Source organism: Myxocyprinus asiaticus, chromosome 19, assembly GCF_019703515.2.
Source record: "Myxocyprinus asiaticus isolate MX2 ecotype Aquarium Trade chromosome 19, UBuf_Myxa_2, whole genome shotgun sequence".
Taxonomy (NCBI): Eukaryota; Metazoa; Chordata; class Actinopteri; order Cypriniformes; family Catostomidae; genus Myxocyprinus; species Myxocyprinus asiaticus.
The window spans coordinates 9,232,795-9,247,741 of NC_059362.1; the positions used below are offsets into that span (position 1 = coordinate 9,232,795).

The 14,947-nt window shown below is 41.2% G+C and overlaps 1 protein-coding gene across 4 annotated transcripts in view; it reads right to left on the reverse strand.

Moving 5' to 3' along the window:
* Positions 1-14,947, reverse strand: part of cep170bb (centrosomal protein 170Bb) — a 30,945-nt gene that overhangs the window by 920 nt on the left and 15,078 nt on the right. For 2 of the 4 annotated variants that reach the window (XM_051725264.1, XM_051725263.1), the window contains exons 9-19: positions 13,392-14,509; positions 12,734-12,910; positions 12,488-12,614; positions 10,680-12,374; positions 10,315-10,546; positions 10,040-10,199; positions 9,744-9,782; positions 9,142-9,273; positions 8,901-8,989; positions 8,508-8,601; positions 8,359-8,410 (exon numbers count right to left, since the gene is read on the reverse strand). In XM_051725264.1, coding sequence (XP_051581224.1) covers positions 8,359-8,410; positions 8,508-8,601; positions 8,901-8,989; positions 9,142-9,273; positions 9,744-9,782; positions 10,040-10,199; positions 10,315-10,546; positions 10,680-12,374; positions 12,488-12,614; positions 12,734-12,910; positions 13,392-14,509 — 3,915 coding nt within the window. The remainder of the gene's footprint in view (positions 1-8,358; positions 8,411-8,507; positions 8,602-8,900; positions 8,990-9,141; positions 9,274-9,743; positions 9,783-10,039; positions 10,200-10,314; positions 10,547-10,679; positions 12,375-12,487; positions 12,615-12,733; positions 12,911-13,391; positions 14,510-14,947) is intronic. The other 2 variants (XM_051725265.1, XM_051725266.1) reach the window with 2 other exon arrangements.

The following is a 14,947-nucleotide window of genomic DNA, read 5'->3' on the forward strand; positions in this document are numbered from 1 at the left end:
ATACATTCTCTGAAAAACCTAAATATCTTATGCAGTGTTGTTTCTAAAACAAGATGATCTTGTTTTAAGGATTTTTAGATATTTTTACAGGAAAACAATAACAAAAATTATTATCAAGAATATGATTTTTGCCCTAATATCAAAGGTCTTACTAGAAAAAAAGAAATTATAATCTAACGTGAATTTTCTTGATAAACAAATATGATCATGCTTGGTAACGTGCATGTAAAATGGCTAGAAATAGTATTTTAGCTTAGCGTAAAGCTGACAATTTACACAAGGTTTATTTCTGTTTCTCGTGCTCCAAACTTACTTCAAACTTACTTCTCTGTCTGCTCGTATGAATGTAACAAAAGACTAAATATTAAATGAAACAAATGACAATAAAATGCTTCAGTAATCAAAATACTTTTTGAATGTAACTGTATTCTAATTACTAATTACCAATTATTTAAATTGTAACTGTAGTGGAATACAGTTACTTATATTTTGTATTTTAAATACGTAATCCCGTTACATGTATTTCCTTACTCCCCAAACCTGCACATACAATTTCCATAGTTAACGCATCAACGTACCGGTGTTTACGCATTCAATTCCAAGAAAACTACAAAACTAGGCGTGTGTGTAATAGCTAGTAGGGCTGTCCATTTAATGAGTTTATTTTGTGCAATTAATTAACATACATTGGCGGCCAAAAGTTTGGAATAATGTAAAGATTTTGCTCTTATGGAAAGAAATTGGTACTTTTATTCACCAAAGTGGCATTCAGCTGATCACAATATATAGTCAGGACATTAATAACATGAAAATGTACTATTACAATTTGAAAAAAATGTTCAGATCTTCTTAAATTACTTCAAAGATTTCTCATCAAAAAATCCTCCAAGTGCAGCAATGATAGCTTTGCAGATCCTTGGCATTCATCTCCTGGACTCAAGACGGCGCCGAGTATGGCTGCTGCGTTGCGAGCTCCGAAACAACGTTGTAGTTTTTTTTGTTTTGTTTACAATTCTTATGTTTTTTTGTCTTGGATGTTGTCTGCCTTATTGTGTACGACAGACAAACACTTTTGGACATTGGTTCTGCTATTACACACCGTAAACCGGACTTCAAATTTCTCAATGCCGACCCGCTGTTTACAAACACGCCAGTGGAGCCCTTTGTCTGGGCTGCCCGGCCGCGGAAACACAGAAGCAAAAGGGGAAACAGAGCCGGCATTCTCATCAGAGTAAGACGTCGTGCAAATCGATCCCCGCTACCCAGTATTCTACTGGCAAATGTTCAGTCTCTGGGCAACAAGCTCTGCGAGCTGAGAGCACGGATCTCTTTCCAACGCGAGACGAGGGACTGCTGCATTATCTGCCTTATAGAAACTTGGATGTCTGCGGAGATTCCAGGCTCAGCCATCGAACCCGCGGGGTTCTCCGTGCACCGAGCAGACAGAGCAAAAGACCTCTCAGGTAAAAGTAGAGGTGGTGGTGTATGTTTTATGATCAACAAATGCTGGTTTGATCAGAGGAACGTACATTCTATCAAGTCTTTCTGCTCTCCTGATCTGGAATTTCTCATGCTTCTATGTCGACCATTCTGGCTACCGAGGGAATTCACAGCGGTCATTATCACAGCTGTGTACATCCCGCCACAAGCCGACACAGACCGGGCACTCAAGGAGCTGTATGGGATTATAAGCAAGCAGGAAACCACGCACCCTGAGGCAGTGTTCATTGGGACTTTAACAAAGCCAATCTCAAATCATCGCACCAAAATACCACCAACACATCAGTTTTAACACACGAGGGGACCGGGTTTTGGACCATTGCTACTCTCCCTTCCGGGATGGCTACAAATCCCTCCCCCGCCCACCATTTGGCAAATCGGACCACTCTCCCATTCTGCTTCTGCCCGCTTACAGGCAGAAACTGAAACAGGAAGCACCTGCCCTCAGAACGATCCAGTGCTGGTCAGACAAGTCAGACTCTATGCTACAAGACTGTTTTGATCACACGGACTGGGAGATGTTCCGGTCCGCCTCTGATGACGACATCGAGGTTTACGCTGATAGCGTAACGTGTTTAATCAGAAAGTGCGTAGAGGATGTTGTTCCATCCAAAACAATACGGATCTACCTGAACCAGAAACCTTGGATTAATAGCAATGTTCGTGCGGCACTTAATGTGTGGACCTACGCTTTTAATTCCGGGAACGCGGAGGAGCATAAACAAGCCAGTTATGCCCTCCGAAAAAATCAGAGCAGCCAAACGCCAGTACAGGAACAAGACTGAAGGACAGTTTAACACCACCAACTCTAGAAGCATGTGGCAGGGAATTAATATCATCATGGACTTTAAAGGGAATAAAAACTCTGCCGTGAACACCGCTGCCTCTCTCCCGGATGAGCTAAATATTTTTATGCACGGTTCGAGGGAAATAACACCACCCTCGCAGAGAGAGCTCTCATGGCTGAAGCCACAGAGGTTAGTTCACTCTACGTCTCTGTAGCGGATGTAACCCGATCCTTCCGACGGATGAATATCTGTAAAGCCGCGGGTCCAGACGGCATTCCGAGCCGCGTCATTAGAGCGTGCGCGAACCAATTGGCTGGTGTTTTTACGGACATTTTCAACCTTTCCTTCTCCTTGTCTGTAGTCCCCACATGCTTTAAAACGTCCACCATTGTGCCTGTACCAAAGCAATCCAAAATCACTTGCTTAAATGACTGGCATCCTGTTGCTCTGACCCCTATCATCAGCAAATGCTTTGAGAGACTAATCAGAGATTACATCTGCTCTGTGCTGCCTCCATCACTGGACCCATTGCAGTTTGCCCGTGACCAAAGTTGATTTGGAACATCTCCTTGAAAAGCTTGAAGATCTTGAGAATAGAAGCCGCAGGAATAATGTTCGAATTGTTGGAATTTCTGAGCATGAGGAGGGCAGAGATATGGTGGGATTCCTGGACGAGCTTTTCCCGAGTCTGTTCTACATAACAGGCCACAAGCTGGAAATCGAGCGAGCTCACAGAGTCCCAGCTCACAGATTTGCTGAGGGAGATAGGCCCCGATCGCTGTACTTACTCTGGCTTTTGAGGAAGCTGGACATCATTTTGGTTTCTTTTTGCTTTTTGCGTTGGCTCCTCACAAATTTGTGAGGCAAAATTGAGCAATCCGATGGCAAAGTTGTCATGGGGGCTTGTGGGCATTCATGGACCTTTTGAGTTTAGAGGGACTGTCGCTGGTTGGCACTTTCGTGCGTGGGGTTAATGTGCACATTTTTCTTTTTTCTGTTTGTTTTGTTCGGGGGGATGTTCGGGGTTTGATTGTTTCACTAATGGGGAATGTGGTCTGTATAATTTTTTTTATGACACAGTTTATTTTTTCTACTATATCAAAATGTCAAATCTTAATATGAGTGTACTATCTCTCTCCACATGGAATGTAAATGGGTTGGGGCACCCCATAAAAAGAAGGAAAGTTAAACGTAAGAAATATGATATAGTGTTTCTTCAAGAAACACATCTCTCCCCGCAGGAAGCTGAAAAATTTGGGAAGATATGGGGTGGACATGTTTTCTTTAGTGCTGGCTCAAGTAAGAGCAAGGGAGTCATTATATTGATTAATAAACATCTACAATTCAAATGTCTCAAACAGACTAAAGATAAATTAGGGAGAGTCATTACTGTTTTAGCTGAAATTCAAGGGCAAAGGTTGATTTTGGCTAATATTTACGCACCTAACGCTGATGATCAGGGCTTTTTTATAGATCTTGAAGGAATGCTGCAAACCACTGGCACACCTCATGATATAATATTGGGAGGAGACTTTAATCTTTTGATCACAGTGAAGCCAAAGTGTGTAAACCCCCTAGAGCAACATTGATGCTTCACAGGATGTGTAAAAATCTTGGTCTTACGGATATTTGGAGACTTTTGAACCCATCTGGTAGGGACTATACATTTTTTATCATCAGTCCATAAGATTTATTCTAGAATAGATTTTGTATATATATATATATATATATATATATATATATATATATATATATATATATATATATATATATATATATATATATATATATCCAAATCCCTAATTTCATCTGTTGTTGATTGCTCAATTTTAAATATCTTAGTCACAGATCATGCCCTGGTGAGTTTAGAGGTGTTGCCATATATAGAGAAAAAGAAATCATATAGTTGGCGCCTTAATGTGTCCCTTTTGCAAAATCCTGATTTCCAACAAATGCTAAAGTCTGAAATCAATGTTTATATGGAGACCAACTGGTCCTCAGTATCCTCTGTGGGCATGGCTTGGGAGGCACTTAAGGCGGTTCTTAGGGGTCAGATCATACAGTATGCCTCATTCATCAAAAAATCCAAAGCACGAGAACTCGTGGAGTTGGAAGAGAATATTTAAAGTGCAGAGGCAGAGCTGAAGCACCGTATGTCAGCTGATGGCCTCAGAGAATTGACCCGATTGAAATATAGATATAATACTATTTTGTCGTGAAAAGTGGAGTTTTGGTTATTCAGGGCAAGACAGTCATATTTTGAGTCGGGTGACAAAGGGACGCTTTTGGCTAGATATGTAAAGCAGAGATCATTCCCCCAGTGAAATCTGCTGGTGGTGACATTTTTACCTCAGCCATTGATATTAATAATGCTTTTAAAGAATTCAACCTTGATCTCTATTGTTCCACTTCTTCGTCTACTGATGAAGATATTGGAAACTCTGTGGAACTATTAGATCTTCCTAAACTGACGATTGAGCAAAAAAACTCTCTTGATTCTGAGATAACCTTGGAGGAGCTTGACGAGGTAATTAAGTCCCTACACACTGGCAAGGCTCTGGGGCCAGATGGTTTTGCCGCAGAATTTTTTAGATCCTATGGTACAGAACTGGCTCCACTTTTGTTATAAGTTTATACTGAATCATTAAAGAATGGAAAGATTCCTCCAACCATGACACAAACCCGGATCAGTCTGATTCTTAAAAAGGACAAAGATCCAAGCGAGTGTAAAAGTTACCGTCCAATCTCCCTGATCCAACTAGATGTAAAAATATTGTCAAAAATTCTGGCTAACCGATTAAGGTTATGACATCTCTTATACATATAGATCAGGTGGGGTTTATTCGGGGCCTTAGCTCTTCTGATAACATCAGGCGTCTCATCAATATCATGTGGTCAGTAGCGAATGATCAATCTCCGGTCGCTGCCATCTCACTTGACGCCGAAAAGGCGTTTGATATGGTAGAATGGGATTATCTTTTTAAGATTTTGGAAATGTATGGGTTCGGGAGTACATTTATTGGTTGGATTAAGTTACTTTATAGACACCCTGTAGCAGCGGTACAAACAAATGGATTAATTTCCGATTATTTTACTCTGGATAGGGGCACTCGGCAGGGTTGCACTCTTTCCCCTTTATTGTTCTGTCATGCCCTGGAACCATTAGCAGCCGCGATAAGAAAGGAGGATGATTTTCCAGGGGTGGTGGCGGGAGGTGTGGTGCATAAGCTTCTGCTTTACGCAGATGATATTTTATTATTTGTCTCTGAACCCACTAGATCTATGCCTTGCCTCCACAGAATTATTAATTCCTTTTCCAAGTTCTCAGGATACAAAGTCAATTGGTCTAAATCCAAAGCTTTGGCTCTGACAGCCTACTGTCCAGTAACGGCTTTCCAACCGGGCGCCTTCCAGTGGCCCAAACAGGGCATTAAGTATTTGGGGATTTTATTCCCAGCAAATTTGTCTGATTTAGTTCATGTTAATTTTGACCCTTTAATAAAAAGGTTTTCGAGTGATGTGGGCAGGTGGGCTTCATTACATTTATCTATGATTGGGAAGGTTAATGTTATTAAAATGAATTGTATTCCAAAATTTAACTACTTGCTACAGTCTCTCCCTGTAGATGTCCCCCTCTCTTATTTCAAGCAATTTGATAGCATAGCGAAGTCCTTCATTTGGAATAGTAAACGTCCCAGATTGCATTTTAATAAGTTACTTAGGCCGATAGAAAAAGGTGGGCTAGGTCTACCCAAGATTTTGTTTTATTTTTATTATGCGTTTGACCTCAGGCATTTGGGTCATTGGTCGCTTCCACCTGAAAGAACCCCTCCCTGGTTTTGTATTGTATATGAAGTTCTTGCCCTTATTTCATCATTGCAAAGCCTCTCTAACAAATTAATTGGAGAAGTTAAGTTATATCCGTTATCACAGATTTGCACTCGGTATGGTCAAAAGTGTCCAGAGTGTTTAGTTCAGACATTTATTTAAATGTTGCCTCTACATTGATAAGTCCCCTTTCTGTTGGTCAGAGTGGATTGTGAGGGGGGTTACTACACTCGGTGACCTATATGAGAGCGGAGTGTTGAGATCGTTTGAAAATATGGTTCAACATTTTGGGATTCCCAGATCTCAGTTCTTTAAGTATTTACAGCTGCGTCACCTGCTCTGTGCTGTTTTTGGGAATGGCATGCACCCACCTAGACAGGCAGATACTCTGGGAGAGGCGATTAATGCTTTTGGGAAAGTCATGAGGCATCAGTGTATTACTAACTGTTAATTCAGAGTCTGGGGGATGGAACTTCAACTTCTCTCAAGAGATTGTGGGAGAAAGATTTGAACTTAATATTGGAAGAGGGAGTGTGGATTAGGGTTCTAAAAAACATCAAGTCTACATCTAGAGATATAAGGGTGCGTCTGATGCAATTTAAGATTTTGCATCGATTATATTGGACCCCCTCTAGATTGTATAGGCTGGGTTTAAAAGACACACCCATTTGTTGGCAATGCCAGTTGGAGGATGGTGATTTAATACATGCCTGCTGGTCTTGTCTGAGGATTCAGGAGTTTTGGTTGAGAGTCCAGAATTTTGTTTATGAGGTCCTGGGCACTCAGGTTCTGTTCTGTCCCAGACTTTGTGTGTTGGGTGATGGGGCGGTTATTGATATAGCTGATGGATATGCAAAGAGCTGGGTCCTCATCGGCGTGATGTTCAGGAGACAGATAATTTTGAGAGGTTGGAAATCTACGAACGCTTCCTCTTTTTATGAATGGTGCACCGAATTGGGCAAGGTAGCATCATTTGATGAGATGTTGTATAGACGGCTTGCAATTTGGCTGCATATGACAGAAAATGGGGCAGGTTTTTGGCCTTTTTGGAGGGTGCTTAGTGACAGGTTGTGGAGAGAGACATTTTGTTTGGTTTCGGTATATATTTGTTAAATCTGATTTTGTTTCTTTTGTTTTTATATATATATTTATTCTTAAGTGTTTCCTTTGCCTGTTTTTTTTTTTTTTTTTCTGTATATATATATATATATGTGTGGTTTCTTTCATTTTGTGTCGGACCACTGGATGTATGTAGTGGGGGGGGGGGGTCTTCAGGGGAAGGGACATACAATTTTATAAATTGATTCAATGTGTGTATGATCTGTTTGTGTAATCCTGTTTTTTTTTTTTTAAATCAATAAAATTGTTAATACAAAAAAAAAAAAAAAAAGAAGAAGCTTTCAAGAATACCATGGTATTAGCATGGTACCATACCCAGATTATTTTGAATTTTTTTTTTGGCTAATATCATTTTTGTTAGTGCCAACTATTTAGCCCACCCTAAGAGTGTTGCCTCTGAGTGAAAGATCGATCTTGGGATTTAAGAATCGATAATCGAGATCTTTCAAGTGAAGATCGCGATGCATCGGAAAAAATATATTTTTACCCAGTCCGATTTCGAACTACCTTTAACTTGACACAGCGTTCTAAAAATGCAACCAAAGTGACATGCTCCAGAAGCATCCGACTGACTCATGAGTACATAGACCAAAAATGTTAAATAGCTCAGACATAAGTAGGCCAACAATAGGGTTACGTTCAATGATACGGAAATAAACAATATTTTGACTTTTAAACACTTTTTTTGTATTATATATATTTATAACTATATTAATGTGATTAATTAATTGGCACATTGACAGCCCTAATTATTAGGTTTGGGAATTTGTGTGGTTGAAGCACATAACATAAATGTATGCAACAGCACATGTCTCACTTGCACATTTTTTTCTTAAACTGCATCAAAACACATGGTAGATGAAAACACTGAGTTCATAGAGACTTGCGCTACAGTTGCTCTGTGGGCTACGATCAGGTTTTAGAAATCACACAGAACAGAATCAGTTAGAATGTCAAATTGGCACATTAAAAATTTAACATGTTAAACATATTAATTGTATGCGTTAAAACATTTAATTTGACAGCTCTAGTGATACGTTTTATGTTAAAATACTTTTGTTCGGTGACACTAATGACACAAGAATTACAATCTTCATTAAATATTTAATGCTATTACACTTACCCTCAAGCTGCCTCTGGACTCTTCTCAGTTCCTGGAGAATTGATGAGATTTCCTGTATGCAAAGTAATGAAAATAAATTAAAAATGAAGAAACCTCTCTGGAGTAAAAGTTTGGTCACTGAAATTGTCTGTGATCGGGATGGCATGTACCTTGTTGGATGTCTTAAGGATGGGAACCTCATTTTCAGCATTAATCTTTGCCTCTATTTCTTCCCAAACCTCAGTCTTGTTTTGAAACATAACCCTAAAAGAGACATAATATTGTAAAACTATACAGACAAAACATTTGGATAGTATTGACAATTCTTTCCCTTTTATAAAATTAAGCAAAAATGATCAGTATCAGGTGACAAGTTTCCAGCGTCAAGTAATTTTTCTATCCTCACTGAAATGAAAAACTGCTGCGAAGTGATGAAATCAAAGCCAATCAGAACATAGTTGTTTAATGCACACCAGTATTCAGTATGTACCAATGGTATGCATGCTGCTCATTCCTGGTTAGGATTCAGAATTAGAATAACAGATTTAATCAATTGCACCTACTTCATTTTCTCTGCCAGTTGCTCGGTGTTCTCTCTGATAACCTGGGAGAGTTGGGACACTGGGTTCAACATTAGATTGTCTAGAATGACCTGTGATTAAAAAAGAGTCATAGGTTAAAATTAGTAAAGATGTAATTGCAGTATCTGAGAGGCCATTGGCTGTGTAAGCTATGACACCCTGAGTAAATGGCTAATGGATCAGTTTATTAGTGTAATAAGGAAAGGATTTGACTAAATTTGACCTCTTCACGGTTCCAGGGACGCCGTCTGGAACTGTCATGGTCGTTCATATTTGAGTCCTGGTCTATTGGACTAGTGGAGCCTGGAGGAACCTTTTGATAGTTCAGACTTGCCTCGGGTATATGCTGTACCAGCTGCAGATTAATCAGGGATGGGAAAGCACTAGTAAGAACACTTGGACATGACAATGGCAGGTTAAGACTAGAGCTTGATGTTAAGAGACAAAAACCTCTAAGCTTACGGATTACTGTGAAATTAGCTTAAGAGGGTTAAAACTCTGGGAAGGTATCTGTATGATCATGCTAATTCACTTGTGAATAGGAAAGGGCTCTATGTTCACAGCACAGCCATTTTGAACCTAATTCCTCCAAGATATACTTCGAAAATATTCTAAATGTGAACATACAGCCTTACGTGTTAGATTGGAAGTGCTTTTTCATGCAATAGGCAATTCCATCATGCAAATAAAAAAGTGAGGTAGCAGTTTCAACAACATGTTCCAAAAGTGGACATCTGACAGCTGTTAGTACACTAACACTGGCTCACAGAGCAAGTGTTTTAAGTTTGAACACCACATTGTGATAATGAGTGATGAACTCAGCACCTGAGGTGACAGGAACCTCTGTAATGATGCATATGGTCCCTGCACAAAAGAGATAAAATACAACAAAATGTATGCATCTTAGTCTTACTCTTAGTCCTGTTGTGTTTTGGGACACAATATAATTATCATGAGGTGTATCATGGTCTCTCACCATGGCTCCAAACCACAATCACCTCATTATACTGTATTGTGCTAATGAGGAGAATATATGATATGTTCTGCTTCATATGGGTCAATGTATATGATGGGATGTAATTTGACCAAACAAACAAACAAACAAAAACCTTTAGGCCCACCTCCTCTCTGGTTGAAATAGTGGATGCAGGGGTATTGGGCATGGAACCAGGGGAAGTGGTAGTTCCCATTCCAGAGGATGTCTGGGAGTCACCATCCCCTGCTACATCATGGATTTCACGTGCAAGAATGGCAAGATCTTTGGCCAGGTCTTGACTCAGCCTAAAGGAAATGAGCATGATAAATAAAATAAAAATCATAAATATGCATGCAAAAACTACGTAATTTATAAGCATATGACACCATGACACCATCAAAAATAAATCACAAAATTAACCTGGCAATCTCTGCGCTATGAGTAGACCAGTTCTGGAAGTGTTCATTCTGAGCATCATCCTCTTCTGTTTCCAAAGAGCTGCATTTTAGCCGCATTTGAACGGACTTCTGTGGTGTCTGTGTCTGAGTTGAGGCCGAGGAGTGGGAACGTTTGTGTTTAGAGTTGGTGCTGGTCTCAAAATCCTCCTCTGAGGTAGAGGAATAGTCTGAATTCTTTTGCCTACGGTGGGAACCTTAAGTTTTAAAAAAGAATAAAGGGAAAGGGAAATGCCAATTTTATGGCACTTGAGTCACTAACCTTGATCTAGGGGAACTTAGGTAGAGAATATACTGAGATTTAGGAGAAATAATTTGACTGATACTCACCAGTTGTGCTACTGTGATTAACCTTGTTAGAACGGTTACGAGTTGAGGAGTGCTTCCCTGTTGATGAAGTCCCTTTGCTAGTAGGGTGCCTCATCTCACCTGAAGCCCCTTTCCTTGCACTGCTACTCGTATCTGCAGAACGGTTTGAAATTCCATGCTTGTTTGAGGTTGACTCATTGTCACTTGGAACGGTGAAGGACCTAGTGCGTTTCCGAGGCATGGCAAGAACGTCCAGCCTTGAAAGTTTCTTTCCTTCAGCAGGAGTCTTTGTGTGGTCGGAGCTCTGAGATCCACGGTCTGTCTCTGCCCCTTCATTGTCAGAGGTCTCACCTAACCGGGCTCGCCGGAGCATGGAGGCACGGGTTGGTCTTGGGGCTGAAAGGCTATTGGATCGGGTCAGCACCTGATGGCCTCCTTTGGTCACCTTATTGGGGTCCTCCTTCTGTAAGGGTGCAGTGAGTTTCTTGCGGCCGTTCGGCCGTGAAATTGACTCATGGTCAGAAGAAGCGGTTTCATTCCAAACCTGTTGACCATGCTGATTCTCTGAAAGATCTAAAGAACCACGGTTACCAGCACTGCGACGGAGATGGAGGCGACGGGATACTTCAGCTTTACTGGTATTTTCTGCAGTGGCATGATTTCTGCGTTTTTCTGATAGTCGCTCACGGGCTGTAGGTTGTCGTCCTTTATCTTGTGCAGGTAGGCTGGAAGATGATTTCTCCTTACGTTTGTCACTTGCAGTAGTGCGCTTCTTAGGTGCACTGATAGGGGCATTTTTACTGCTGACCATACTAACAGTACTAGCAGTGTCAATGTCAGATTCACCAGACAGAGAGTCCTCTTGTGCAGGAGAGCTCCCCTTTTTTGACTGTTGACTTGATCCGGGTAACTTGTCCTCTGGTGACACCAAAGATCTTTCAGCTTCCTTAGGAAAGGGAGATGTACCTCGGACAGCTTCGTCTGCATCCAAGCTTCTCAAAGCAGGATGACTGGAGATATGTGGCAGCTTCTTTACTTGGATGTTATCATTTGGCCTATCTTTGGTAAAACTCTCCTGTCGAACAAATGAGGTGGAGGTATCTTTGGTGGGCACCACATCCCTGTCCTGGGTCTGAAGATTTGGTGCTGACGAGTTGGGCTTCACTGGCCGCCTAGGCTCATGGCCACTCAAGTGTTGTATCAAGACAGTGGTTGGAGGTATCTTGGGAGAGTATTCTCTCTCTGGCTGTGACAGAATGGGGCTTTTGGATGTATCTGACTTGCATGAACCATCCTCAGACCCAATATAAAATGAAGTGGGTTTGGGAGTGGGTGGTGCCATCCCTCTGACTCTGGAATGGTTGACATCTTCAGATGGTGAGTGTGCTGTGGTTCCTCTTTTTCCTTGGCTCCTTCCACTCCTATCAAGGATAGAGCTGTCATCTGAACGGCTGGTGTCACTCAGACTGTCTGGGTCTACATCGTCTTGGACACGTAGCCTTTGAGTGCAGTCCTCCTGTTCTGGTGCTCTGGAACCTTTCTCTGGTGGCTCATGATCCATGCTTGTCTCGTGGCGGATAAATATACTGGGGGCTATATTCTCCAGTTTTTCTCCAGGTGGGACCTGGGGAAGTTGTCGTCTAGTCCTGGACCCTTGAATGCCCTCAGATTCTGAGATATCCAAGCTTTGACTAACTATTAATGTCTCTCTGCCATCTTCAAAATCAAAAGAGTGAAAATAGTTATTATTTAGCCCATAGCACTATTTCTAATGCAATGCCTCCAAGCTCAAACACCACTACTGATTTGCAATTTGTCACTAAATATACCTCTGTCTGCAAATCCCCCTTGAGGTGTGGTGCCAATGGATCCTTGTGTTGCCCCAGGGTCACTGTAAGTGTCCGCTAAGCTGGCCCAGCGTGAAACCCATTTAGGCCCTGCCATGTCAGCATGTGCCTAAATCACAGGCCGTAAAAACAGCAATCACAGTTTAATTGATTTGTAACTATTCACTATTCACTGATTTCATTAATGAAGGAGAATATTTTTGTCTGGGAATATTGTAATGGCAGTACCTGCACTGAACTGACTTGGTCCCCACCATGTCCCTGTGCTGATGTCGATATTACATAAACTGCCCCATGATGGCTATGACTAAAGAATACTTGCTCCTCTTTGTCATCATCGATGACAGGTCTATAAACTCCAAGGGTCTGACCACTGTACTCTGGTGCATCTAACACACCAAACACCTGTGAACAGATATGATTTACAATAATAATTTAAAGGCTACAAGCACTGTGTATTGGCCATACAGTAACTACACAACATCTATTGATAAAGGGATACAAATGCATGCAATGTTATGTAAATAAAATATATAATAGGTTAATATATTTAAAGGTGAAGTGTGCAATTTCTGTCACACTAGTGGCATTAAATGGAATTGCAAAAAATAATCATTGTTTCCAAACAAGTCTCCCAAACTTCCCCTTCTTCCAATGTTCAGAGAAAACAGATCAAACAGGTTGTCCCACCCCAAACTATCACTATTGGTTGAGCCAGAAGTTGACAGTTGGACAGCTCCAACATAAAGAACAATGTTTTGAAAGTGTCTTCAGGAAATTAACCTACAAACAGATTTCATACAGTTGTACCTACACATTAAACAGGGATAAGAAAAACTTAACTGGTAATATCTCTTTCCCAAGAAAAAAAAAAAAGGTTTGTCACCTGGTCAATCATACTTCTAGCCTCTTCCACTTCCTTATCTTGTGACTCAGTCTCAATAGTGTAGGTACCAGCATCACTCAAACTATCCTCCTCCTCGGTTCGTGTCACTCTTGTGCCCTTAGTGTCTACACCACTTACTCCTAATGGTGAAAACTGGGGCACAGATGACCCAGCAGAACAGACTGGCGAGGCACTAGAAACTGGAGCCCTCCCAGGGGCATGTGAAGGGACAGGGACAGGGGAGGATGCTGGGAGAAGAGACTGGGACAATGCAGGCAGCTGGGATGGAGAAGATGGGTAGGATACAGAAGAAGGCCCAAATGGCTCTGTTGAAGAAGGTAAATGAGTGTGTGATGGGGACATCATCACAGGTGGCGCAGACATGGGAGGTGGGGACGTCTTTCCTGTGTCTTTCAGGAACTCTGCAGCAAATTCTTGAGCTTGTTTAGACTTTTTGCCCACACTACCAAAAGGCTTGATGGTGATGGCTGGTGTGGAGCGAGACGAGGTTCCCAATAAAGATGCGCTGTTTCCACTATCTTCTGTCTTCTCTCTCTTCAGGGAGCTTGACCGCTGTGGACCTCCAGGGCCTGAACCTTTCAGTGGAACAGTGATCTGCTGCGTTGGAGGAATATGTCCATGAACAGAGGCAGGCCTTTCACTATGAGCTCCACCTTTGCGTCTTTCTAGTTTTGCCTTCAATGCAGAGTATGAATCAGCATTAGCAGAGTTGTGGGTAAAGGACTGTGAGCGCTTCTTTCGGGGATTATCATCAAAGAACTCAATTATGAAGGCCTGTTGGGCATGAAGCTCAGGGTAAATGGGCTTAACCTCTGTATGGGGTGGAGAGGAAGCTTCTTGGACAGGTAGAGTTTCAGTTTCCTCATTATCTACTTGAGGGTGTTTTGGTGGTGAGACTGACTGAGGATAATGAGATTTCTGCATTGAGATGGACTGCTGGGAAAGAACTGATTCTGACTGTTTGGATATCTTTGATTGAGTTGATTGGTGTGACTGTACTGATGATTGGGATTGCATGGAATGATGAGACTTGCTGCGTTTTTCTTTCATTACTGGGTCATCTGAATCACTCTGGGTTCCATCTTCATGATGGTGTCCTAAATATGTACAGTTTATATAGCACGTCAAAGTCAGCCTTCATGTTGACATTTTATGTACAAACTAAGACAAAAAACTTTAGATTTACAAATTATGCACATAATCTTGACGTAGTTACCTTTAAATAACATTATTCATTCCCTTACAAAAATGTACCATGGTTTTACTATAGTAGTAATTGTTGTAGATTAATACCAATTTATTCAAGAACTAATTATGCCAGTAGTGGTTATAGTCTCTAAATGTGTTTAGGCAACAATTTGTTATAACAAGCACCATAGTTTGTTTTGCAAAAAACCATCTATCATTTTACCTGTGGTTACCATGATCTTATTGAAAATATCACAGTTAAACTATAGTCCTGTCCCAAAAGGCGCACTTAATGTGGACTTAGCGTCTTTTGGATTCACTCATGCTTATCTATGAAGTCCACAAGA